At 41.4% G+C, this 18696-nt stretch overlaps 1 protein-coding gene across 2 annotated transcripts in view; it reads right to left on the bottom strand.

Moving 5' to 3' along the window:
* LOC148892059 (teneurin-3-like) overlaps positions 1–16760 on the bottom strand; it is a 54821-nt gene extending 38061 nt beyond the window's left edge. The window contains exon 1 of one of the 2 annotated variants that reach the window (XM_089006883.1): positions 16469–16760. Coding sequence is in view for 1 of the 2 variants with exons in the window: in XM_089006881.1 (XP_088863007.1) it covers positions 3677–3703 (27 nt within the window). In the remaining variant the exon portion in view is untranslated. Of the gene's footprint in view, positions 1–3676; positions 3712–16468 lie in introns of those variants that run through there. The other variant, XM_089006881.1, reaches the window with a different exon arrangement.
* Positions 16761–18696: the final 1936 nt, after the last annotated feature.

Genomic DNA, 18696 nt, shown 5'->3' on the forward strand with positions numbered 1-18696 from the left:
CTCCTGAAGACTTTAGATTACTATGTGGTTGTTTCAGCCATCCACAATGGAATTGTCTGCTGGTCGTGCAGAAAAAAAACCTGGACTTTTGTACTGTAAATAGCATAGCCACCTTATGATGCAATACAGCTACATGGATCAAGATGCTTTTTCTTTTATACTTGCACTATGTACAGTTTTTTTGTTTTTTTTGTTTCTTGCACCGATACACCTCAGTCTTCTGACATTTTTATTATGCTTAGAATATCTTGTTTTTATCTTTTCAACCCCCAACCCCCATCTCAAATTGCTGCTGTGGACTGCAACTGTCCCCATTGTGGGACCATTAACGTCTTTATGATTCTGATTCTGACATCTACTCGCGTTCCGGTCCTGTCGGAAAAGGAGCCACATAGGTTGCGCAGTCAGCTCGATGTCACAAAGGTGGAAAAAAAAGCCACCATCAGAAGGCTCAAAAGATTGTTTGCAGCACAAAATGTATCGGAGCACCAAAGCATCCTACGACGAATGGACTCGCCGAGATATACATTGCAACCTTCAAAGCAGGCATGAAGAAGCCAGTGTTGAGGATAAGACACTTCTTGCTGGGTTATCGGACAACACCGAACAGTACAACTGGAGAGTCACCAGCAGACCTGCTCGTAAAAAGACACGAGCAAACATGGGTGGATTTACTGAAACCGAACATCTCTGAGACTGTGAGGAAGTAACAGAATAAGCAGAAGCAGGAACATAATCGTCAACCTACCGAAAGAGAGTTTGATGTGAATGATCCTGTCTTATCTCCCCAACTCGGCCGGAGAGCACCCCAAATGGATCCCTGGGGTAGTGACACAACAGGCAGGACTGTGTCATACCATGTGCAAGGTGAGACTGGCCAGGTATACAGGCGCCATGGAGACCAATTGCGCCCACCAGACATCTTATATCCTAGAAATAAAAAAGCGACTCAGTTCGCTGAGCGGACAAGATACCTTGGCGAACCGGAATCCACAGCACCTCCACCACCAGCCTGTGCACCAGAACCACCAGAGGAATTTGACAGTGGTTTTGAGACACTCAGGATGCACAAAGCTCTTCACATTACAGAAATTGGATTGGATTGGATTGGATATGCCTTTATTAGTCTCACAGTGGAGAAATTTACATTTCACAGCAGCAAAGTGATGAAAGGAATGAAAGTAGAAAAACAAAATACATGAGCTGCTGGAAAGGCAGCCACTCTCGCGGCGCCGTCTTGAAGTCAAAAGAACAAAAAAAGTAAATAACAAATAATATGACAGCATAGAGACAATATGACAAAACAAAGACACAGTGAGACATTCATTCTTCAGGACTTGCTGTACCCTCTTTGTGATGACTGAAGCAGTTCTAGATGAAAGAGGAGAGGATCAAAGCGTCTTTCCACCAGTGGATCAGGGACATCATGGTGGAATGTGCACGTCGACTACAAGCTAAATGTTGAAAGCAAACACGCAGCTGTAGCATCCATTGACGAAAAGAGATTGTCTCACATCTCCTGTTCCACATAAATCTGCTTCTGATTGAATTGAATGTGATATTATAAATGTTGTTCAGATTGAATTTATTATTGAGAAATTGTTATGCGGTATGATGGGTAAGTAAGGTCATGTGAATCTAGTATCCTAAGTTAGGAGGTAATGTGGTGTATTGGCCACGGGCTTCTCGTACCTCGCATTTGCTGTCATCTGCGCATGCGTGAAAATGTTTGACACACTTCGACATGTGGCTGACACACAAAGCCCTCGGTCCACTATATATATTACAAGGAAAACGCGTGAGCTGCATTTCAGCAATGCACCGCCGCTCAAAGTTACTCCGGTGCGCAGTTGCATCAGTAAACCTGTCTCTCTTAGCGACTATGTATTTGTTTGGGTGAGTATGTTTGTGTCTATGTGTCCATGAGTCTGTGAATTTAAAATCCCAGTGCAGTAGAACCACAGAACATTCCTTGAAAAAAAAATATTCAGTCATTAGTATTCTATGGTGAGTTCTTATGAACACATGGGGACATCACATTGTTCTATAAAAGTGGGACTTCGAGCTAATTTGTTCTGGAGAACAGTTCATGAATGAGGTCCAATGTCACAGTTGGAGATCTGTCAATTCAACCCTTGTGCAAGGTAATTTTGGATGAATGGGTCAGAATGTGGCCTCTGACAGTGGGGGCGCCAGGATCAATTTACCCTTGAAACTCACAACTGAGGTATCCTTTAATAAGGCACCTGACTTGAAATGCTCCCTGGGGGCTGTAAAGCTGCCTACTGCTGTTGAGTGTGTCACAAATGGAATGCACTTGCAGCGTTCACATCTGTGATGGGTTAAATGCAGAGGTAAAATTGTATATTATACAAAGGATTGTGATGTGTGGTGTATCTGGAGTTCAAATTCTAGACACATTTCCTGCCTCAATTTCTTTTTTTGATAGAAAATGACTGACGAACTCATACTATTTAACACTACACATAATGCAGCCTACAATAAGAGCAGTTTTTGTGTTTTGACTATGTTTATTTGTGACATGAACGTGTCACAATGTTACATATTATTATCTTCCAATGTCACTTGTGTTTTTCTGACTTTGTTGAAACACCATATTGATTTTGATTTCTAATGTTTTCCTGTGCCATCTGTTCATTAATGTCTTGTCATATGCGTCGAAATGTGTTCTCGACAACCCTGTGTCTCGATCAGTGACAATCAATTTCATTTGGATTTTGTGTGTGTGTGCCTCGATTGAGATCACCACCTTAACGTGGTGAGGCACTTTGCACGTCTCCTGTGTCGGCTGGAGTCTTGTACTCCTGGCAGGGTCACCCAAGCCGAACAGGTCAAAGGGTAGAGGACAGACAAAGAGTGATCCCAAACCTGCATCCGGGGGTAAGCACACTAAATCCTTTAGTAAACGCAGGAAACAAAACACACCTCCTTGGCAGTCCATCAGACCCTGCGCTACTAAAGGATTTAGTGTGAGGGATGGGGCGCGCAATTCCTTCCTCCACAAACTTGGCCACACCTACTGGATTCCAGTGGCATGAGTGAGGACTCAAGACGACCTTCAGGTGAGTACGGTGTAGTCCGATCTGTTGGACTCTGCTGATGCAGAGTGTCCTCACTCTGACAAAGGCGGAAGTAGTCGCCGAAACATGTCAGGTATTTGAACACCTACACTGTCTGTAAGTAAAGAATCTGCTTAACATTAGATATCAAGTAGACAGGATGAACTTAGTACAACAATGATTAAATTATGATGGAATTGATGAAACGGTGTACACTATGACAGCAACGTCCCCCCCGTCGCTCAAGCAGAGCTACCTGGGAAGTCGCATGGTAAATTGCTTTTCATTGACAGTTGGATTAACTCACAATTTCATCTCAATATCTCACTTTATTTTCCCTTGTCTACTCCAGATTACTTTTTGTATCCTTATTTAATTTAAGTTTTGTCGAATATACGTTTTTAGCAGTTGAGTTTATTGTGCTTTTCTGTTGCAGTTATTTCCATGACAAAACCCATGCAACTTCCTCTATCCCTTCTGCCATACCGTATTGCAGTTAATGTTTGTTTCCTTTCGGTTTTACTGCATATCGTTGCGTGTGTCATTTGACCGTTCGTGTTAGTGGCGTGTCTGCAGTTTAAAGAGTTTCTCTTTACCTGTGTGTGACAGCACAAGTTCGTCATGGCCGCCATTGCCGTACGTTGCGCCAACGTTCTGTATGTGATGCGTTCAATGATATCACGTAAATAACACCGCACTTGTGTTTTATTTCGACGTTATGGAAATAACCACGACGTTGTTCATTCTGTTTTGTTAAGTACAATGCATTGAGTCAGAGCAACCTGGGAAGTCGCATGTCATTTCCAAGACGACACCCATGCGACTTCACCTATCCTTTCTGCCATACTGTGTTGCAATAATAAAATAAAGCAAAACACATATCTACGCATCTTGTGTTAATAAAACGGCAGCGACGTGGTGCTCAGACAGTCACCGTTCTGACACCCGTCACATTGGTGCCGTGACCCGCTGATCACAAGTGATTCTCAACTTCGGACCGGGACCACGCTGCTGCACATCGTCTTCATTTTGTCATTAGGTGGACAGTGTGTCGGCTCCTGTTCTCCAAACAGTGTTTATTGTCTTAACCACTGTTTTGTAAATGATGTGCTTTTTTTTCTGTAGCTTTTTTTTGTGAAGTCTCAGGATGAGCTCCTTACAAGGGACATTGAGCACACCTTTGAATAAGTGTGTTGGTATAGGGATCTTGACCGTGCTACAGTTCTGTAGTCCTATCCGGAGTGGTGTAGTTTATACAGAGGGGAATGGGCAGGTTCTAGCTGAGGCCACTTCAGTTGGTGCGTACAGAGGGCCTTCCTAGAGCCAGTGCAGTGTACCTACGACAAGTGCACAGACTACTGCTACACCGGTGACAGATCCCTTTCTCTAGTCACGTGACATAGTTGATCAGATGAGTGATATAATAACACATGTTGGCCAGCATCTGGCAGACAGCATTGTTGTACACCTCAGCCCAACACATAGCGTCACCACGCATAACATCTCAGTCCTACATGACACGCCTGTTGACACAACCACTTAAAGTCTTGACTCAACACAAGCTACTGCCGCAGAGGAAAATTAGTGAACCACCAACTTTCAAAGGGAGCTCACACAGATACATTTAATGTATATGAGTGGAAAGAACTTATGAGGAAGTACATGAGGAGAGCAAAAGCAGCCGCTGAGCATCAGGCGGAGGAAATAATCTTGAACCTCAGCGATAGAGCGAAATATGTTGTCAAAGTTAGCACAAGAAACAGTGGAGTTGATGTTACCCAGAATCCAAATGCCATCTATTGCCTTGTTCGAAAAGCATTTTTCTACTGCCCCTTGTTTACCTCACCCTCTCGCAGACTTTTACACCACACCGCCCAAGGATAAGGATGACTATTGAATGAGGCTTAACAATGCAGCTGAAGTTGCCGCCAACCGTCTGAAATAACATGGCAGGGATTTGGACTGTCCTTCATTTACACGGATGTTTATAAAAAATTGCCCATCCAAGGACCTATCGATGATATTCAGTTCGAAAACAATGGATAAGTGGTCATCGGTTGAGGTCCAAGCTATACTGGATGAGTATGAGACAGCACTGTCCGAACAACTGTGGTGTACAGTAAATTCACCGAACATATTCATGTGAATAAAGGTGAAATGCTGCAGAATAGAGTGGGCCAGGATGACTGTCGAATAACCCACTCGGCCAAGGTGCCCAACTCCGCAATTTGAGCGTGTATTTCCATGCTGGAAAATGTTTTACTCCAGGGAGCTAACCATCCCTCAACATCTGCCTCTGGTAGACATACTTTTAGGCTTCCTATGGTAGAAGGTTTGAATAAGCAACCATGTGCTGTCTGTGCTAACGCTGACCATTCTACACTTATTCACTGCCATGAAAAGAAACTACTTTTCCGTGATATCCACGACGGAGAAGACGGTTATCTTTCAAGGCATACACAAGGTTCTGAATTCGGATAATTTGTTCTTCACCACTGACACTGGATCCGGTATTTCTCTGACCGCAATGATTGATAGCAGCTCTACTGGATACACATTGAGTGAGTTCACTATGGCACGATTGTTGGTGTACAACCCTGACATGGAATGTTACCCTGCAGATGATGTTGTAATTGTTGGATGTGGTGATCATCAGGCGACACCTTCGGCCACATGTGATGTGGAAATGGTGGTCCAAATTAGCTGTGCCCATGTTTGTGGTGCCTGGACAGACCGATTACATAATTTTGGGCAGATATGCTATTAAGAAATGTTTTCACCTTATGAGGAAGACTGGGGGCTACTGGCGCCTCATGTCAGAGCCCAGTGGTACTGTTGCTGATGACTCTAACTTCTTTTTCTCACGTATTTCCAACACAGAGCAATGAAGGGGTGGAACTGTATCTGACAAAGTTCACACGCTGAAGTTGCGGCAGTGTGTGATGTTGCAACCAGAGAGTGAACATCTTGTTTGGGCTAAGCTTCCCACCTGTGCATCTTTGTTGGTTTGCAGCACGGTCATAGGTGAACCAACCCAATTAAGGTGCAGATCCAGGAAGTTTCTGGTTGGCAGGATTATCACATAGACGTCAGGCAATGGATGGCTCCAACAGAGGGTCATCAACTCCTTCACTGAAAGCTGGCAGATGTGTTTCCCTGCATTCCTGCAGAAGACTTATGTGAGCCCGACAACATCCAAATTTTGTCCCAATCCATTGAGCATGCCGCAGGGCCAAGGGCCAAAGAAGACATCAAAATAGCTGGTCAAACTTGGGCTACATGATCTGGACACATTGTGTGCTGTGTCTGACATATGGAGTAACATACTTTTCCAAATCATTGAGAGGTATGAAGCAGTCTTTTCACAGAACACGATGGACTGTGGAGAGGCCAATGAATTTGTGCACAAAATAACCGGGTGGATGAGAGGCCATTTTGCCTGCCTTATTACAGAGTGCCGCCAAGTCACTACGAAAAGCTGAGAATGGCACTCAATGAGATGGAAGAAAATGGCATCATTCGGAAATCTACTTGTGAACATGCATCTCCATTGGTTCTAGTGTGGAAGAATTGGGAGTTGCACATCTGCATGGATTTCAGATGGCTTAATGCGAGGACGCAGCGGGATCCTCACCATTGCCTAATCAGGCTGATGATCTTGTCGCATTTGGAAGAAACCTTGTGTTCTCCACCATGGACCTCACCACAGGATTCTATAACGTGTCCTTGTTGAGGACCGGCGACATTCATGCGGATGATGCTTTCCATTTTTGGGGACAAGAACTTCACTAGCCTCTTGTGCTAACTTGACGGTTGGATCCCGTCCCGTTTGAAGAATGATAATCTGATGGTTGCTTCGAAGAAGTGTCACTTTTTTCGTAGATCTGTGAAGGTCCTTGGATTTGAATCAGGTGCGTTGCTCCTGGGAGAGTGGAAAACAGGAAGGACGGCGGCCCTCGAGGACCGACTTTGGACACCCCTGGTCTAAGGCGTTGTGAATGAGACGGTACAGGACGCTTTCCATATCAAGTTCTACACGGTGTTCATGACTCGGCTGTCCAATAGGGCTGTTCTAGGACACCCTCTTTGGCTAATGAACGGTCCTTTTGGACTGGGATGGAGAAATCCATCACAAAGCACATAAGACAGTGCCAGAGGTGCATTGGGTAAGACCACGAGTCGGATGCCCGGACACCCCTGGGAAACATCCACAGTTCCTCTCCAATGGAGCTCGTATGCATCAATCTTTGGACAGCGGAGTCCGGTGACAAGAAAACCACAGAGGCCTTGGTGTAGAAGACCATTTCTCAAAATTGGCTCTCGCCTTCCCCTGCAGGAACCAATCAGCAAAACAAGTTGCCCCCTGATAATGGGACAACATTTTCTGCATTAATGGATTCCCCAAATGGATTCATTCACATCAACGAGCTAACTTTGACATTAGGCTCATCAAGGATCTTCTTGAGAGTGCACAAGTCCCGCATGCCACTGTATGATCCCATCGGCAATGGTATTGCAGAAAGATTCAACGAAACCCTTGGAGGTATGATGAGAACACCTCCCCCAAAATCTCGTTCCAAATGGCCACAGATGTTGAACATGTTGACTTTCTGCTATAACTGCACAGTACAACGAGAAGACGGGCTTAGCACCATTCTACTTGATGTTTGGATGTGTCCCTTGCTTGCCTGTTGACATTATGTTCCATCATGTCAAGGAACAAAGCCCAAAAATGTAGATTAGAACTTTTTAGGTATGCCTTTATGTTTGATGTGAAAACGCACCAAGCAATCTCCAAATGGAGCTTATTGAGTTGCAGTCGTCATGACACTCTCAAGTCAAAAGATGACTCTGTCGGTGCTGCACAATTTCACTGACACGCTGCCCAAACTCCTTGCCCAAGCTGCGCAAATGCTCTCTATGTTCGGGAGCACATATTTGTGCGAGCAACTGTTTTAGTTAATGAAGATCTTAATGAAGAACTTATCACCAGATAGGAGTCGTGTCACCGATGAAAATCTTCATTCAGTCCTGAGGATTTCCTCTGCGCAGAGCCTGACTCCAGAAATGTATGCACTTGCATGTAAAAAATGATGCCAAATATCTGGCTTGGACCCATGTGCATCATCAGAGTAAATGAATAGTGAAAAAAAACTAAAATGGAAAAATATTATTTTTGTTTACTTGTTTTTTTAATTATGACAAAAGTATCGTCCACATATCTAAAGCAGTGTCTAGGTTTTGTCCGCGGGAAGGATGTGAGGGCCTGTTTCTCCATCTGTTCCATGGACAGATTAGCCACTATGGGTGAAACTGGTGAGCCCATAGCACAACCATGAATTTGTTTGTAAAATTTCTCCCGAAATTGAAAATACGTAGTATTAAGGGAGATTTCCAATAATTGGCAGATGACCTATCATAGCAGAGTCTGACACCGCCATGTCTGGACAGTAGGGATATATATATATATATAGGCCTAAACTACCAGTAAAACTTTAGTTTGCTGACAAAGTTTCTTGGATAAGAAGCAAAACATCCGACACCTTCAAACAAGTACAGATGACGGCTGAAGAAACCTTTTCATTGATGGACCACTCGTATACGACCGAGAGCTTACACAGACGCATGAAACATGTAATTCTTCCCCCAATCCTAAAGCACTTGTGCAGTCAATTTCTCAATGTGGAACCATAGCCATCAAAGCGAAGCAGCCATTGTCATACTCATATAAATAATGTGTTAGTATTTTTGAGTATTTCTCTCCCTGATTGACTTTCAATTAAAGCCTCACTTTACAACCACATTTAACAATGCAATGTGTACTGTAGTGTGCAAATGAGAAGACTACTAATTTTGTGAACTTGAGGACAGACAACAGTATTGTTTCTTTACAGAAAAATGTGTATTGACTGATTCTCTCTTTACATCTGTCCCAACCCCAGCAGCAGTCTCAGTGGTGAGGACGAGACTGCTGGCAGACGTTTCTCTGCATGTAAGAACCAAACTTAAAGCGGATCACATCTGCCAATTATTGGAAATCTGCCTTAATACTACGTATTTAAAATTTCGGGAGAAATTTTATAAACAAATTAATGGTTGTGCTATGGGCTCACCAGTTTCACCCATAGTGGCTAATCTGTGCATGGAAGAGATGGAGAAACAGGCCCTCACATCCTTCCCGTGGACAAAACCTAGACACTTGTTTAAATATGTAGACGATACTTTTGTCATAATTAAAAAACAAGAAATTCAATCCTTCACAGATCACCTCAACTCTGTAGACTTCAACATTAAATTTACTCGTGAGGACATTAAAGAGAACCAACCAGCCTTTTTGGATTGTGAAGTAATTATAAAAGAGGACAGAGCGCTAAAAACAGAAGTCTTTAGGAAGGCTACGCACACTGACCAATACTTACTTGTTGACTCTAACCACCCTTTACAACATAAACTAGGAGTTATCAGAACCCTCCAGCATAGGGCTAAACTAATACCAACTAGCACTGAAGGTAGAGAAAAGGAGTCAAAACATATCAGGAGAGCACTCACTAACTGTGGGTACCCTCAGTGGTCATTCAACAAATGTCAGAAAGAAAGAATAGGGAATGAAACCAAAAATTCTCAAGATACAAAAAGGAGAGGAGTAGCAGTACCTTACATTGCAGGAGTTTCTGAAAAATTACAAAGAGTCCTTTGGCAACACAAAATTCCTACTTATTTCAAACCGATAAACATGTTAAGGCAAAAATTAGTGCATCCAAAAGATGGGCTACCAAATGAAAAACAAAGTAATGTAGTTTATTCCATACATTGTAAGAATGAAAATTGTAAAGAGCAGTACATTGGGGAGACTCAACAAATTCTCAAAAAAAGACTTTATCAACATCGCAGGGATAATACTAGTGGGCCTCAAGCGGCAGTACATATGCACCTAAAAGCTAGCAACCACTCATTTGACGACAATGAGGTTAAAATCTTAGCGAAAGACATAGATGTTTGAAAGGGGAGTAAAAGAAGCGATTCTCATAAAACAACTAAATCCTTCATTAAACCGGTCTGGTGGGGTGAGGTTCAATTTGGATCGTTCATACAATAGCCTGCTTAGGCAAAACAGGTTAGGCAACATTCGTAATGCTGATGAGGTGATACCGGTGGGAGTGGGGCAAATAGGCCAGTCGTTAGTCAGGAATGTAGGAACAATCTGTGGGGCCGCAGGGAGCGGTCCTCTGCTCCCCCCAATCTGAGAGTAGGGACCTATCATAGCTGTGTCCGGCGCTGCCATGTCTGGACATTAGGGATATATAAATAGGGCCTATACGGCCAGTCAGATTTTAGTTCGCCGACGAAGCCTCTTGGATATGAGGCGAAACGTCCGAAACCTTCAAATTTGTACAGATGACGGCTGAAGAAACCTTCTCATCGATGGACCACTCCTGTACGACTGAGAGCTTACACAGATGTATTGACTGAGATAAGTCAATGTCATCTTCTGTGATGTTAAATGTATTTTAAACAAAAACGTTCACATTAACATTAAACATAATGACAAATGCCCCACTCCCACCTCACAGTGTGGCGTTTGCATGTTCTCCTCGCACCCGAGTGGGTTTTCTCCGGGTCCTCTGGTTTCCTCCCACATGCCAAAAAAATGCATGGGGGGGCGGAGTGAACACTCAAAATTGTCCCTCGGTGTGTGTGTGACAGTGACTGGTTGTTTGTCTCTATGTGTGCTGCGATTGGCTGGCAACCAATTCAGGGTGTCCCCCGCCTACTGCCAGAAGGCGGCTGGGATAGGTTCCACCAACCCCGGCGACCCTAATGAGCATTAAGCGGCCTGTAAAATGGATGGATGGATCATGACAAATGCGCACAAGAAAAAAAAACGAAAAATATCTACAGCAACCTGGCAGCCTCAACAGTGCAAGACATTCATGATGATATTTTTAATTTAAAATCCATGTTGTGTGCGCGTGCGTGCGCGTGTGTGCGTGTGTGTGTGTGTGCGTGTGTGTGTGTGTGTGTGTGTGTGCGTGTGTGTGTGTGTGTGTGTGTGTGTGTGTGTGTGTGTGTGTGTGTGTGTGTGTGTGTGTGTGTGTGTGTGTGTGTGTGTGTGTGTGTGTGTGTGTGTGTGTGTGTGTGTGTGTGTGTGTTTTATAGTAAAATTGAGTATAGTTACAATTCCCTGGGAACCTGTAACTAGAAAGAAAAGCTCAGTGTGTCACTGTCACCAAATGCACGGGCGCAGTCATTTTGGGAAGAGGTGATCGGATCCAACCAAATGACTCTCAAAATACACTCCTGCTCTTTGTTATGGTCATTCACTTCCTATCTTCATGTCAATCCACTTTTCTTACATTTGCGTCATAAGTTTGTGACTGAAAAACAAACAAAAATAACATGCAGAATAGTTGTATGTGAAGCCTCAAAACCTGTTTCAGCGTTTGTAGGCTTTTTTCGTTGCAGCGCACCCAGTCACCAAAAGTGCAACAGTCCACTTTCTTCACATTTGGCTAAATTATATGCCGTTCAAGCCATCCAGTTGTCAAAAGATGGAGAAACTCAATGATCAACTAAATCAACATAAAACCAACGTGCAATCAATCATGACTCAACTCAACTGTATTTGTAGAGCACTTTAAAACAATCACCGCAGTATACAAGGTCCTGTACATGGAACGATTATCATATACAACAATAAAAAAATAAATAATGAAGACATTAGAAAGCAGACATCTGTGTAACCTCTCAGTCGTACAGGAGTGGTCCATCAATGAGGTTTCTTCAGCCGTCATCTGTACAAATTTGAAGGTTTCGGACGTTTCAACTCCTATCCAAGAGGCTTCGTCAGCGAACTAAAGTCTGACTGGTCGTATCGGCCCTAGTTATATATCCCGATAAACACGTTAAGGCAAAAATTAGTGCATCCAAAAGACAGGCTACCAAATGAAAAACAAAGTAATGTAGTTTATTCCATACATTGTAAGAATGAAAATTGTAAAGAGCAGTACATTGTGGAGACTCAACAAATTCTCAAAAAAAGACTTTATCAACATCGTAGGGATAATACTAGTGGGCCTCAATCGGCAGTACATTTGCACCTAATAGCTAGCAACCACTCATTTGACGACAATGAGGTTAAAATCTTAGCGAAAGAACATAGATGGTTTGAAAGGGGGGTAAAAGAAGCGATTCTTATAAAACAACAAAATCCTTCATTAAACCGGTCTGGTGGGGTGAGGTTCAATTTGGATCGTTCATACAATAGCCTGCTTAGACAAAACAGGTTAGACAACATTCGTAATGCTGATGAGGTGATACCGGTGGGAGTGGGGGAAATAGGCCAGTCGTTAGTCAGAAATGTAGGAACATTCAGTGGGGCCACAGGGAGTGGTCCTCTGCTCCCCCCAACCTGAGAGTAGGGACCTATCAAAGCTGTGTCCGGCGCCGCCATGGCTGGACATTAGGGATATATAAATGGGGCCGATACGACCAGTCAGACTTTAGTTCGCTGACGAACCTCTTGGATAGGAGGCGAAACGTCCGAAACCTTCAAATTTGTACAGATGACGGCTGAAGAAACCTTCTCATCGATTAGAAAGCAGAAGACAGTAAAACTAAGATCAAGTCTGAGTCATGCCAAGGCAAATGCAATTTCATTCGATCAGATTGAGACACCCTTTGCGTAAATATGTCAACCAATTGCCTGTTTTAAATGCTCATCGACACGACCATGATCAAGATTTAGACAACTTAATCATGGACAAAAACGTTCTCGAATATCATTTTGTGACATGCAACATTGCATGGAAAAATGTACTACAGGGCCCAAAGTTGTGGCATTTTCAACAGCATAGCCTGGACGAGAGTTAGAAATTACAAAAACATAACCCCTATTTGTAAAATTGTACCTGCAGTATGATCTTCTAAATTCCGATTTGTAAGGGGCTACAGTTATATAGAACCACAATAGTTTTTAAGGATTTACAAGATATTAAAACCAAAATCAGTCAAACTGTGCCGCGAATGTCCTGCATTGTTTACATAATTCAAAACAGATTCTTTACTTACAGACAGTGTATTGTATAGGTGTTCAAATACTAGACATGTTTCGCCGTTTACTTCCTCCTTCGTCAGAGCATTGTTTACATTTAATATCGTTGATTAGTTTTAGTTTTATGCAGCTTGAATCTTTTCTGAATCAATAGGTGTGTGCTGACAGAATTAGATGGAAAAGGACTATCCTGCATGTAGGGTCGGGAACCTTTTTGACTAATCGAGCCATAAAAGTAAAATATTTAGAAATGTTTTTCAGTGAGAGCCACACACACACACACACACACACACACACACACGCACGCATGTGATTTTAACAAAATGTCAGAATATATGGAGAACAATAAATACGCGGAGATAATACTCACCATTAATATAAATACTTATCCGTTCCTTGTGATTATTCCTTGTGTTATATTTGTTCCTTCTGATTTTAATTACTGATGCTGGGTTACTAGCATACCATTGTGTTTCACCATTTTGAAGTCAGTTTATATGGACCACCATCGCAAAGTTGATTATTTCAAAGTATGGAAAAGTAGTACCAGAAGCAAGTGCTTGAAATATTATTGATGGGTTTCTTTGTGTTTTTTTTTTGACAAACCGAATGATTTCCCTTCAGTGAATGGTTGCCCACCAGTTTAATGTATAGCCCACTTACTGCCCGGAAGCTTCTGGGACAGGATGCATGCCCATATGAGACAAAGCAGTTCAGAAAATGAAAACATGGGTAAATTGACTACACCAAGTCCATTTTAAATGGGTCAGAATACATATCAGCCGTGCTAAATAAACATTTGCTGACAACCCATATATGAAGAATTTAATGTGGTTGCCATCTATTCACAGCTAAATACCTTTTTTTGTTGTTGTTTGTTTTAATAACACTTGCATGCAAGAGTAGTAAATACATTCTGAGGAAAATTTGAATGTTAATTGGTTGTTTTTGGCACAAATCTAGAAATTAAGGAAAACATGCCTTTTTTTGTTTAACTGTTCAAATGTTTATATTTTACTGTGCAGATACTAGTGCAGCGTGTTCTACTGGAAACAAATTCCTTGTGTGTTCTACATACTTGGCAATAAAGATGATTCTGATTCTGATTCTGATTCTGAATTAAGTCTATTTGCACATTTACAATGAGAGTCACCAGCCAGTCACTGAGAAAGTATTGCGATTTAGCACACACACAAAACTCATCAATTACATTGCCTTGAGAAAGACCTTGCCTTATCTGTTTTTGTCGTGGCCACACTGTGAAACGTACAACTAGCATAAGGTGTAAAACGGGGACTAATATATGACGTACAACGCCACAACAAAAACGGTCGTGTTTTTTCCCCCTAAATTAGTTCCTGCTTTGACTTGCAAGATCAAAACGACTATTCACAACCATAACCTGCAATGCTTACAATAATGATGTGACATATACGACATATTTGTATTATATACAAATAATTTCATTTATCTTCAATCAATGGTCATCAGAATAAAAAAAAACAATTAACAAAAACAACATTTAGTTAATTACCCTCAAGATAAAACAAAAATTATAATGTGATATGATGACTAATTCATATTTTGTTTTTCTACTTATTCTTTTTCTGTTTCTCTTCCTTTCATAGCTTTGCTGCTGTGAATTAGCAATTTCTCCAATGTGTGACAAATAAAGGTTATCTCATCTCATTAATCTCATACTTATATTATATTTTTGACCATATCATGTCGGAATGTACGGCACTTCGACCTCATTTGAGAAAAAAGCAACACTTTTTTAAACACGTTTCAGGATCATCCCAATGGAAGTGAAGTCATTGCTATCTGTTGCATATACATTGCCTTTTTGTTGAAAGCTGACAATTTAAAATGAAAAAAAAATCAAATATTTCTAACGGTGTCATAACTATACCACCATGCTCGATGTCTACATTAATAAATTAATTTTTATCCCATCCCAGCAAGTAATTACGTTTTGCACCAAGTTGAATTTATATCATATTTAAATTTGTATTATTTGTGCCATTTTATTATGATTCATTAAAACGACAAGACTCGATGCATTTTCTAGTTGAACGTGTGTGTGCGTGTATCTGTGTGTGCGTGTGTGTGTGTGTGTGTGTGTTTATGTATGTGCGTGTGCGTGTGCGTGTGTGTGTGTGTGTGTGTGTGTGTTTATGTATGTGTGTGCGTGTGCCCATGTGTGCGTGTGCGCGTGTTGCGTGCGTGTGTGTGTATGTGCGCGCGCGTGTGTGTGTGTCCTTCATATTAGTTTAGATTTTGAAATACTGCATCATATATGGCGAAGAGCTGAAATGAAGAGACAGAACCCAATTTAATAGAAAATATTTTGTCAGTACCAAAATAAGAGACCAAGGACTCTTCCACGGATGTTTAAAAAAAGATACGTGGAAGACAGGCTGCATTTCAAACATTTCCTCACAGTCAGGCCAAAGTTATTACGTAACCAAGCACAGCACTGTGACACGACAGCGTATCGCTCACGTCGAAAACAAAAAACAAACAAACAAACAAACAAACACACAGACTAAACATATGTTATAGGGCAGCAGACCACGTGTATTAAATTTGGCGGACTTTGAAATGAATCTAAATGTCTTAAAAGAAACAATATAACAAAAGCGATCAGCTTTTTATATTGGTAGAAAATTGCTTTTCGACACCACCTTTCCCTTCACCGCACGAGCCCGCTCGCTCGCACTCACACGGAGACAGAAGCCAGGACGACTTCTTTCCCTCTCAACCCAATCTTGCTTGAAATGGAATATCTACCAATTGTGTATTTTAATTTATCAGCGTTATGCTCGAACAATCATTGTGTTGATTTCTTTGACATTACAATAACGGTTATATATCTTCTTCAGATAAATATTATGATTTCTACATTGCATTTATAATGACAGACAGCTTGAGTGACTCGTTCTCTTTCATTTCATTTCATAGTTTTATGGACACACAGTTTGTACACTAACGACAGATTTTCACTGTATGGTACAATCTAAAATAAAATAATACATACCAGACATGGCAAATAGAAGATTTGAAAGAAAACGTCGGCATGTCGTGTATATTTTAGAATGGATCGCCCTTGTTAGTATTCGGCAGGTGCGCAGCGTATTATTGTATCCTCCAATTCCGTTCCAAAACAGGTCTCTTTCTCAATTATCTCTCTGTGTAACATGAAACTATTTTAGGGAGCATTGACATACCATGTGCCCAAAGTGCAAACGCTTTCTAGAAAGTAATTTAAAACACCTGTAAAATATTCCTTAATAATTTGGCGATCTCGTGATTAGATGATTTGGCGTTGACTTACCTGTCCGTCTCCACGCGGTCCCTTCCTCGTGTATGTGGCCAGTTCCTTTACACATGTAGATAAGAAGAAAAGGAAAAAAGAAAGAAACTTCTTCCATTCATATTGGAAAAAAGTCTGTCCCCGTTTCTTCCTTTATTTAGCAAAAATTAATTAAATAAATAAAATTATAAAAGCCTGTAAACGGCCAGTCGTGAACGAGCTCTCCTTTTCAGCACGTTGGTGCCATCCAAACAATGCAAACTTAATGGAGCAAAAGAAAAAACGGTGAGTGTTTTTTTTAATGCTGTTTGAAAGTGTGTGCTTTCTAGAAATCAAAGCTCCGCCCACGTGAGCATAAGCGTGATGGATTATTTATGTCCATTGCAACGCGACGTACGGGGCTGGCAGAGCCTAAAATCAACAATGAAAGAGTGGCGGTGATTGAATTTGTTGTCCGAACGGCTGTAAAACACAGCACAAAGTAACAAAGTCAAATGCTTCAAGTTGTTTCCCTTCTAAAGCCTGGTTAAGGTCACAGAGTTTGAACCAAGGGCTCACCTCAGCTCATTCGCTGAGAAGACGAGGAGCACATTGATAAAGTCGAAGCGAGAGAAAGAAAGAAAGGGGGGGGGGTGCTGAGAAAGAAAGGGGAGGGGGTGTTTGCCACTCAATTCGAGAGGCAATGCACAGCAAGTACTGCCCTCTTCAAGTAGGAGACGGCACCATCGCATATCCCATCCCAGCAAAAATGATGATGATATGCCAAGCTTGGCAGAAACGGGCTACGGGGATCCCCTGCTGCGTCCAAACCTGACATCCTTAGCCACGGTGTGACGTGCGCGAGGGCGCGGGGAACTACGAGCGTCTGCGTGCGCGATTGTCTCTCAGAATAACATTTCGTTGGGTTGGGGTCAGCCAAGACATTGGATTTACATGCCTTTAGCGATGACAGCAACGACATTGTAAGACACTCACTTAATGAAGTGTTTCAGCCTCCTTCTGACAACCCGCACCCAAGCAAAGGTTGCAGAGAAACCGACCCCAACACCGTCGGGATACGACAGTATATACACGTTCAGGGGGTCCATCTGGGGATTTGGCGACGTTCGTGTGTGAGCGTGTGCTTGTTTTTAAGTGCGTGCGCGCGCGTGTATTTGTGTGTGGAAGGGAGGTGGAGGCATTTTGAGTCCCATGAATGTACAAAATTGGGTTATCTTGTGAATTATACTCTCATCGTTTCATTTAAAAAAAAGTGTAAATTGCCGCTAAAACGTGTTAAAATAAAGGTTTGCGAACACACCGTATTTAACTGAATAGCATTTGAGAAGGTCACTTGTATTTCTATTATCTTGGAAATGTCAAATGCTTTTTTTATATCTGCATTTGGAAGTGATCAACAGCAAGAAGGCACTCAATTGCAAATAGTATACTCTGTTGCTCAGTTTTGAAAGAGTCTGAGCATTTATGGTATTTTGCATTATAATTCTGCACAGGCTTATTTCATTTGAATGTGCATGCGTGCAAGTGAACATTTCAACATGCGCACATTACTGAGTGGAGCGATTTGTCCTGAACTAAGACAATAACAGAATAAAAGAGCTTTAATGGTGTCAAATTGAATAAAATGAAAATGTACACCACTCATTCAAACCAATGAATTAAATATTTAGGATATGTATTTGTACTCAAATTTGTCATTTGCAACGATGGTAATCTGTGTTAGTGGTATAAGGAAGGACAATTGAAAATAATTGAAAATTGTTAATATTGAAATTGCAGTTGTCACTCCCTTTGCCCATGTGTTTTTTATCACTAAGATTTGTGATAAAAAAGAATTATTATTATTATTATTATTATTATTATTATTATTAATAATAATAATAATAATAATGATAATAATAATAATAATAATAATAATAATAATAAGAAGAAGAAGAAGAAGAAGAAGAAGAAGAAGAAGAAGAAGAAGAAGAAGAAGAAGAAGAAGAAGAAGAACAACAACAACAACAACAACAACAGCAACAACAACCACAAAACAACAACAACAAATGATCTGGTTGATGATGGGTCAATACAAAATTTCTATTCAGAACAAACAAACAATGTTTCAATGTGTTTTTAGCAATGTGATGCAATTATGTTGAGGCGCTGTGACTGCCATGTTTAAGAATGAAAAGTGAATTATGCAAATATGGTTCATTTGTGTATATCAGACAACACAAAAACAAATAAAAAGTTTATCAATGAAA

Source organism: Hippocampus bargibanti, linkage group LG10, assembly GCF_051943395.1.
Source record: "Hippocampus bargibanti isolate YZ-2025 linkage group LG10, ASM5194339v1, whole genome shotgun sequence".
NCBI classification, from domain to species: domain Eukaryota; kingdom Metazoa; phylum Chordata; class Actinopteri; order Syngnathiformes; family Syngnathidae; genus Hippocampus; species Hippocampus bargibanti.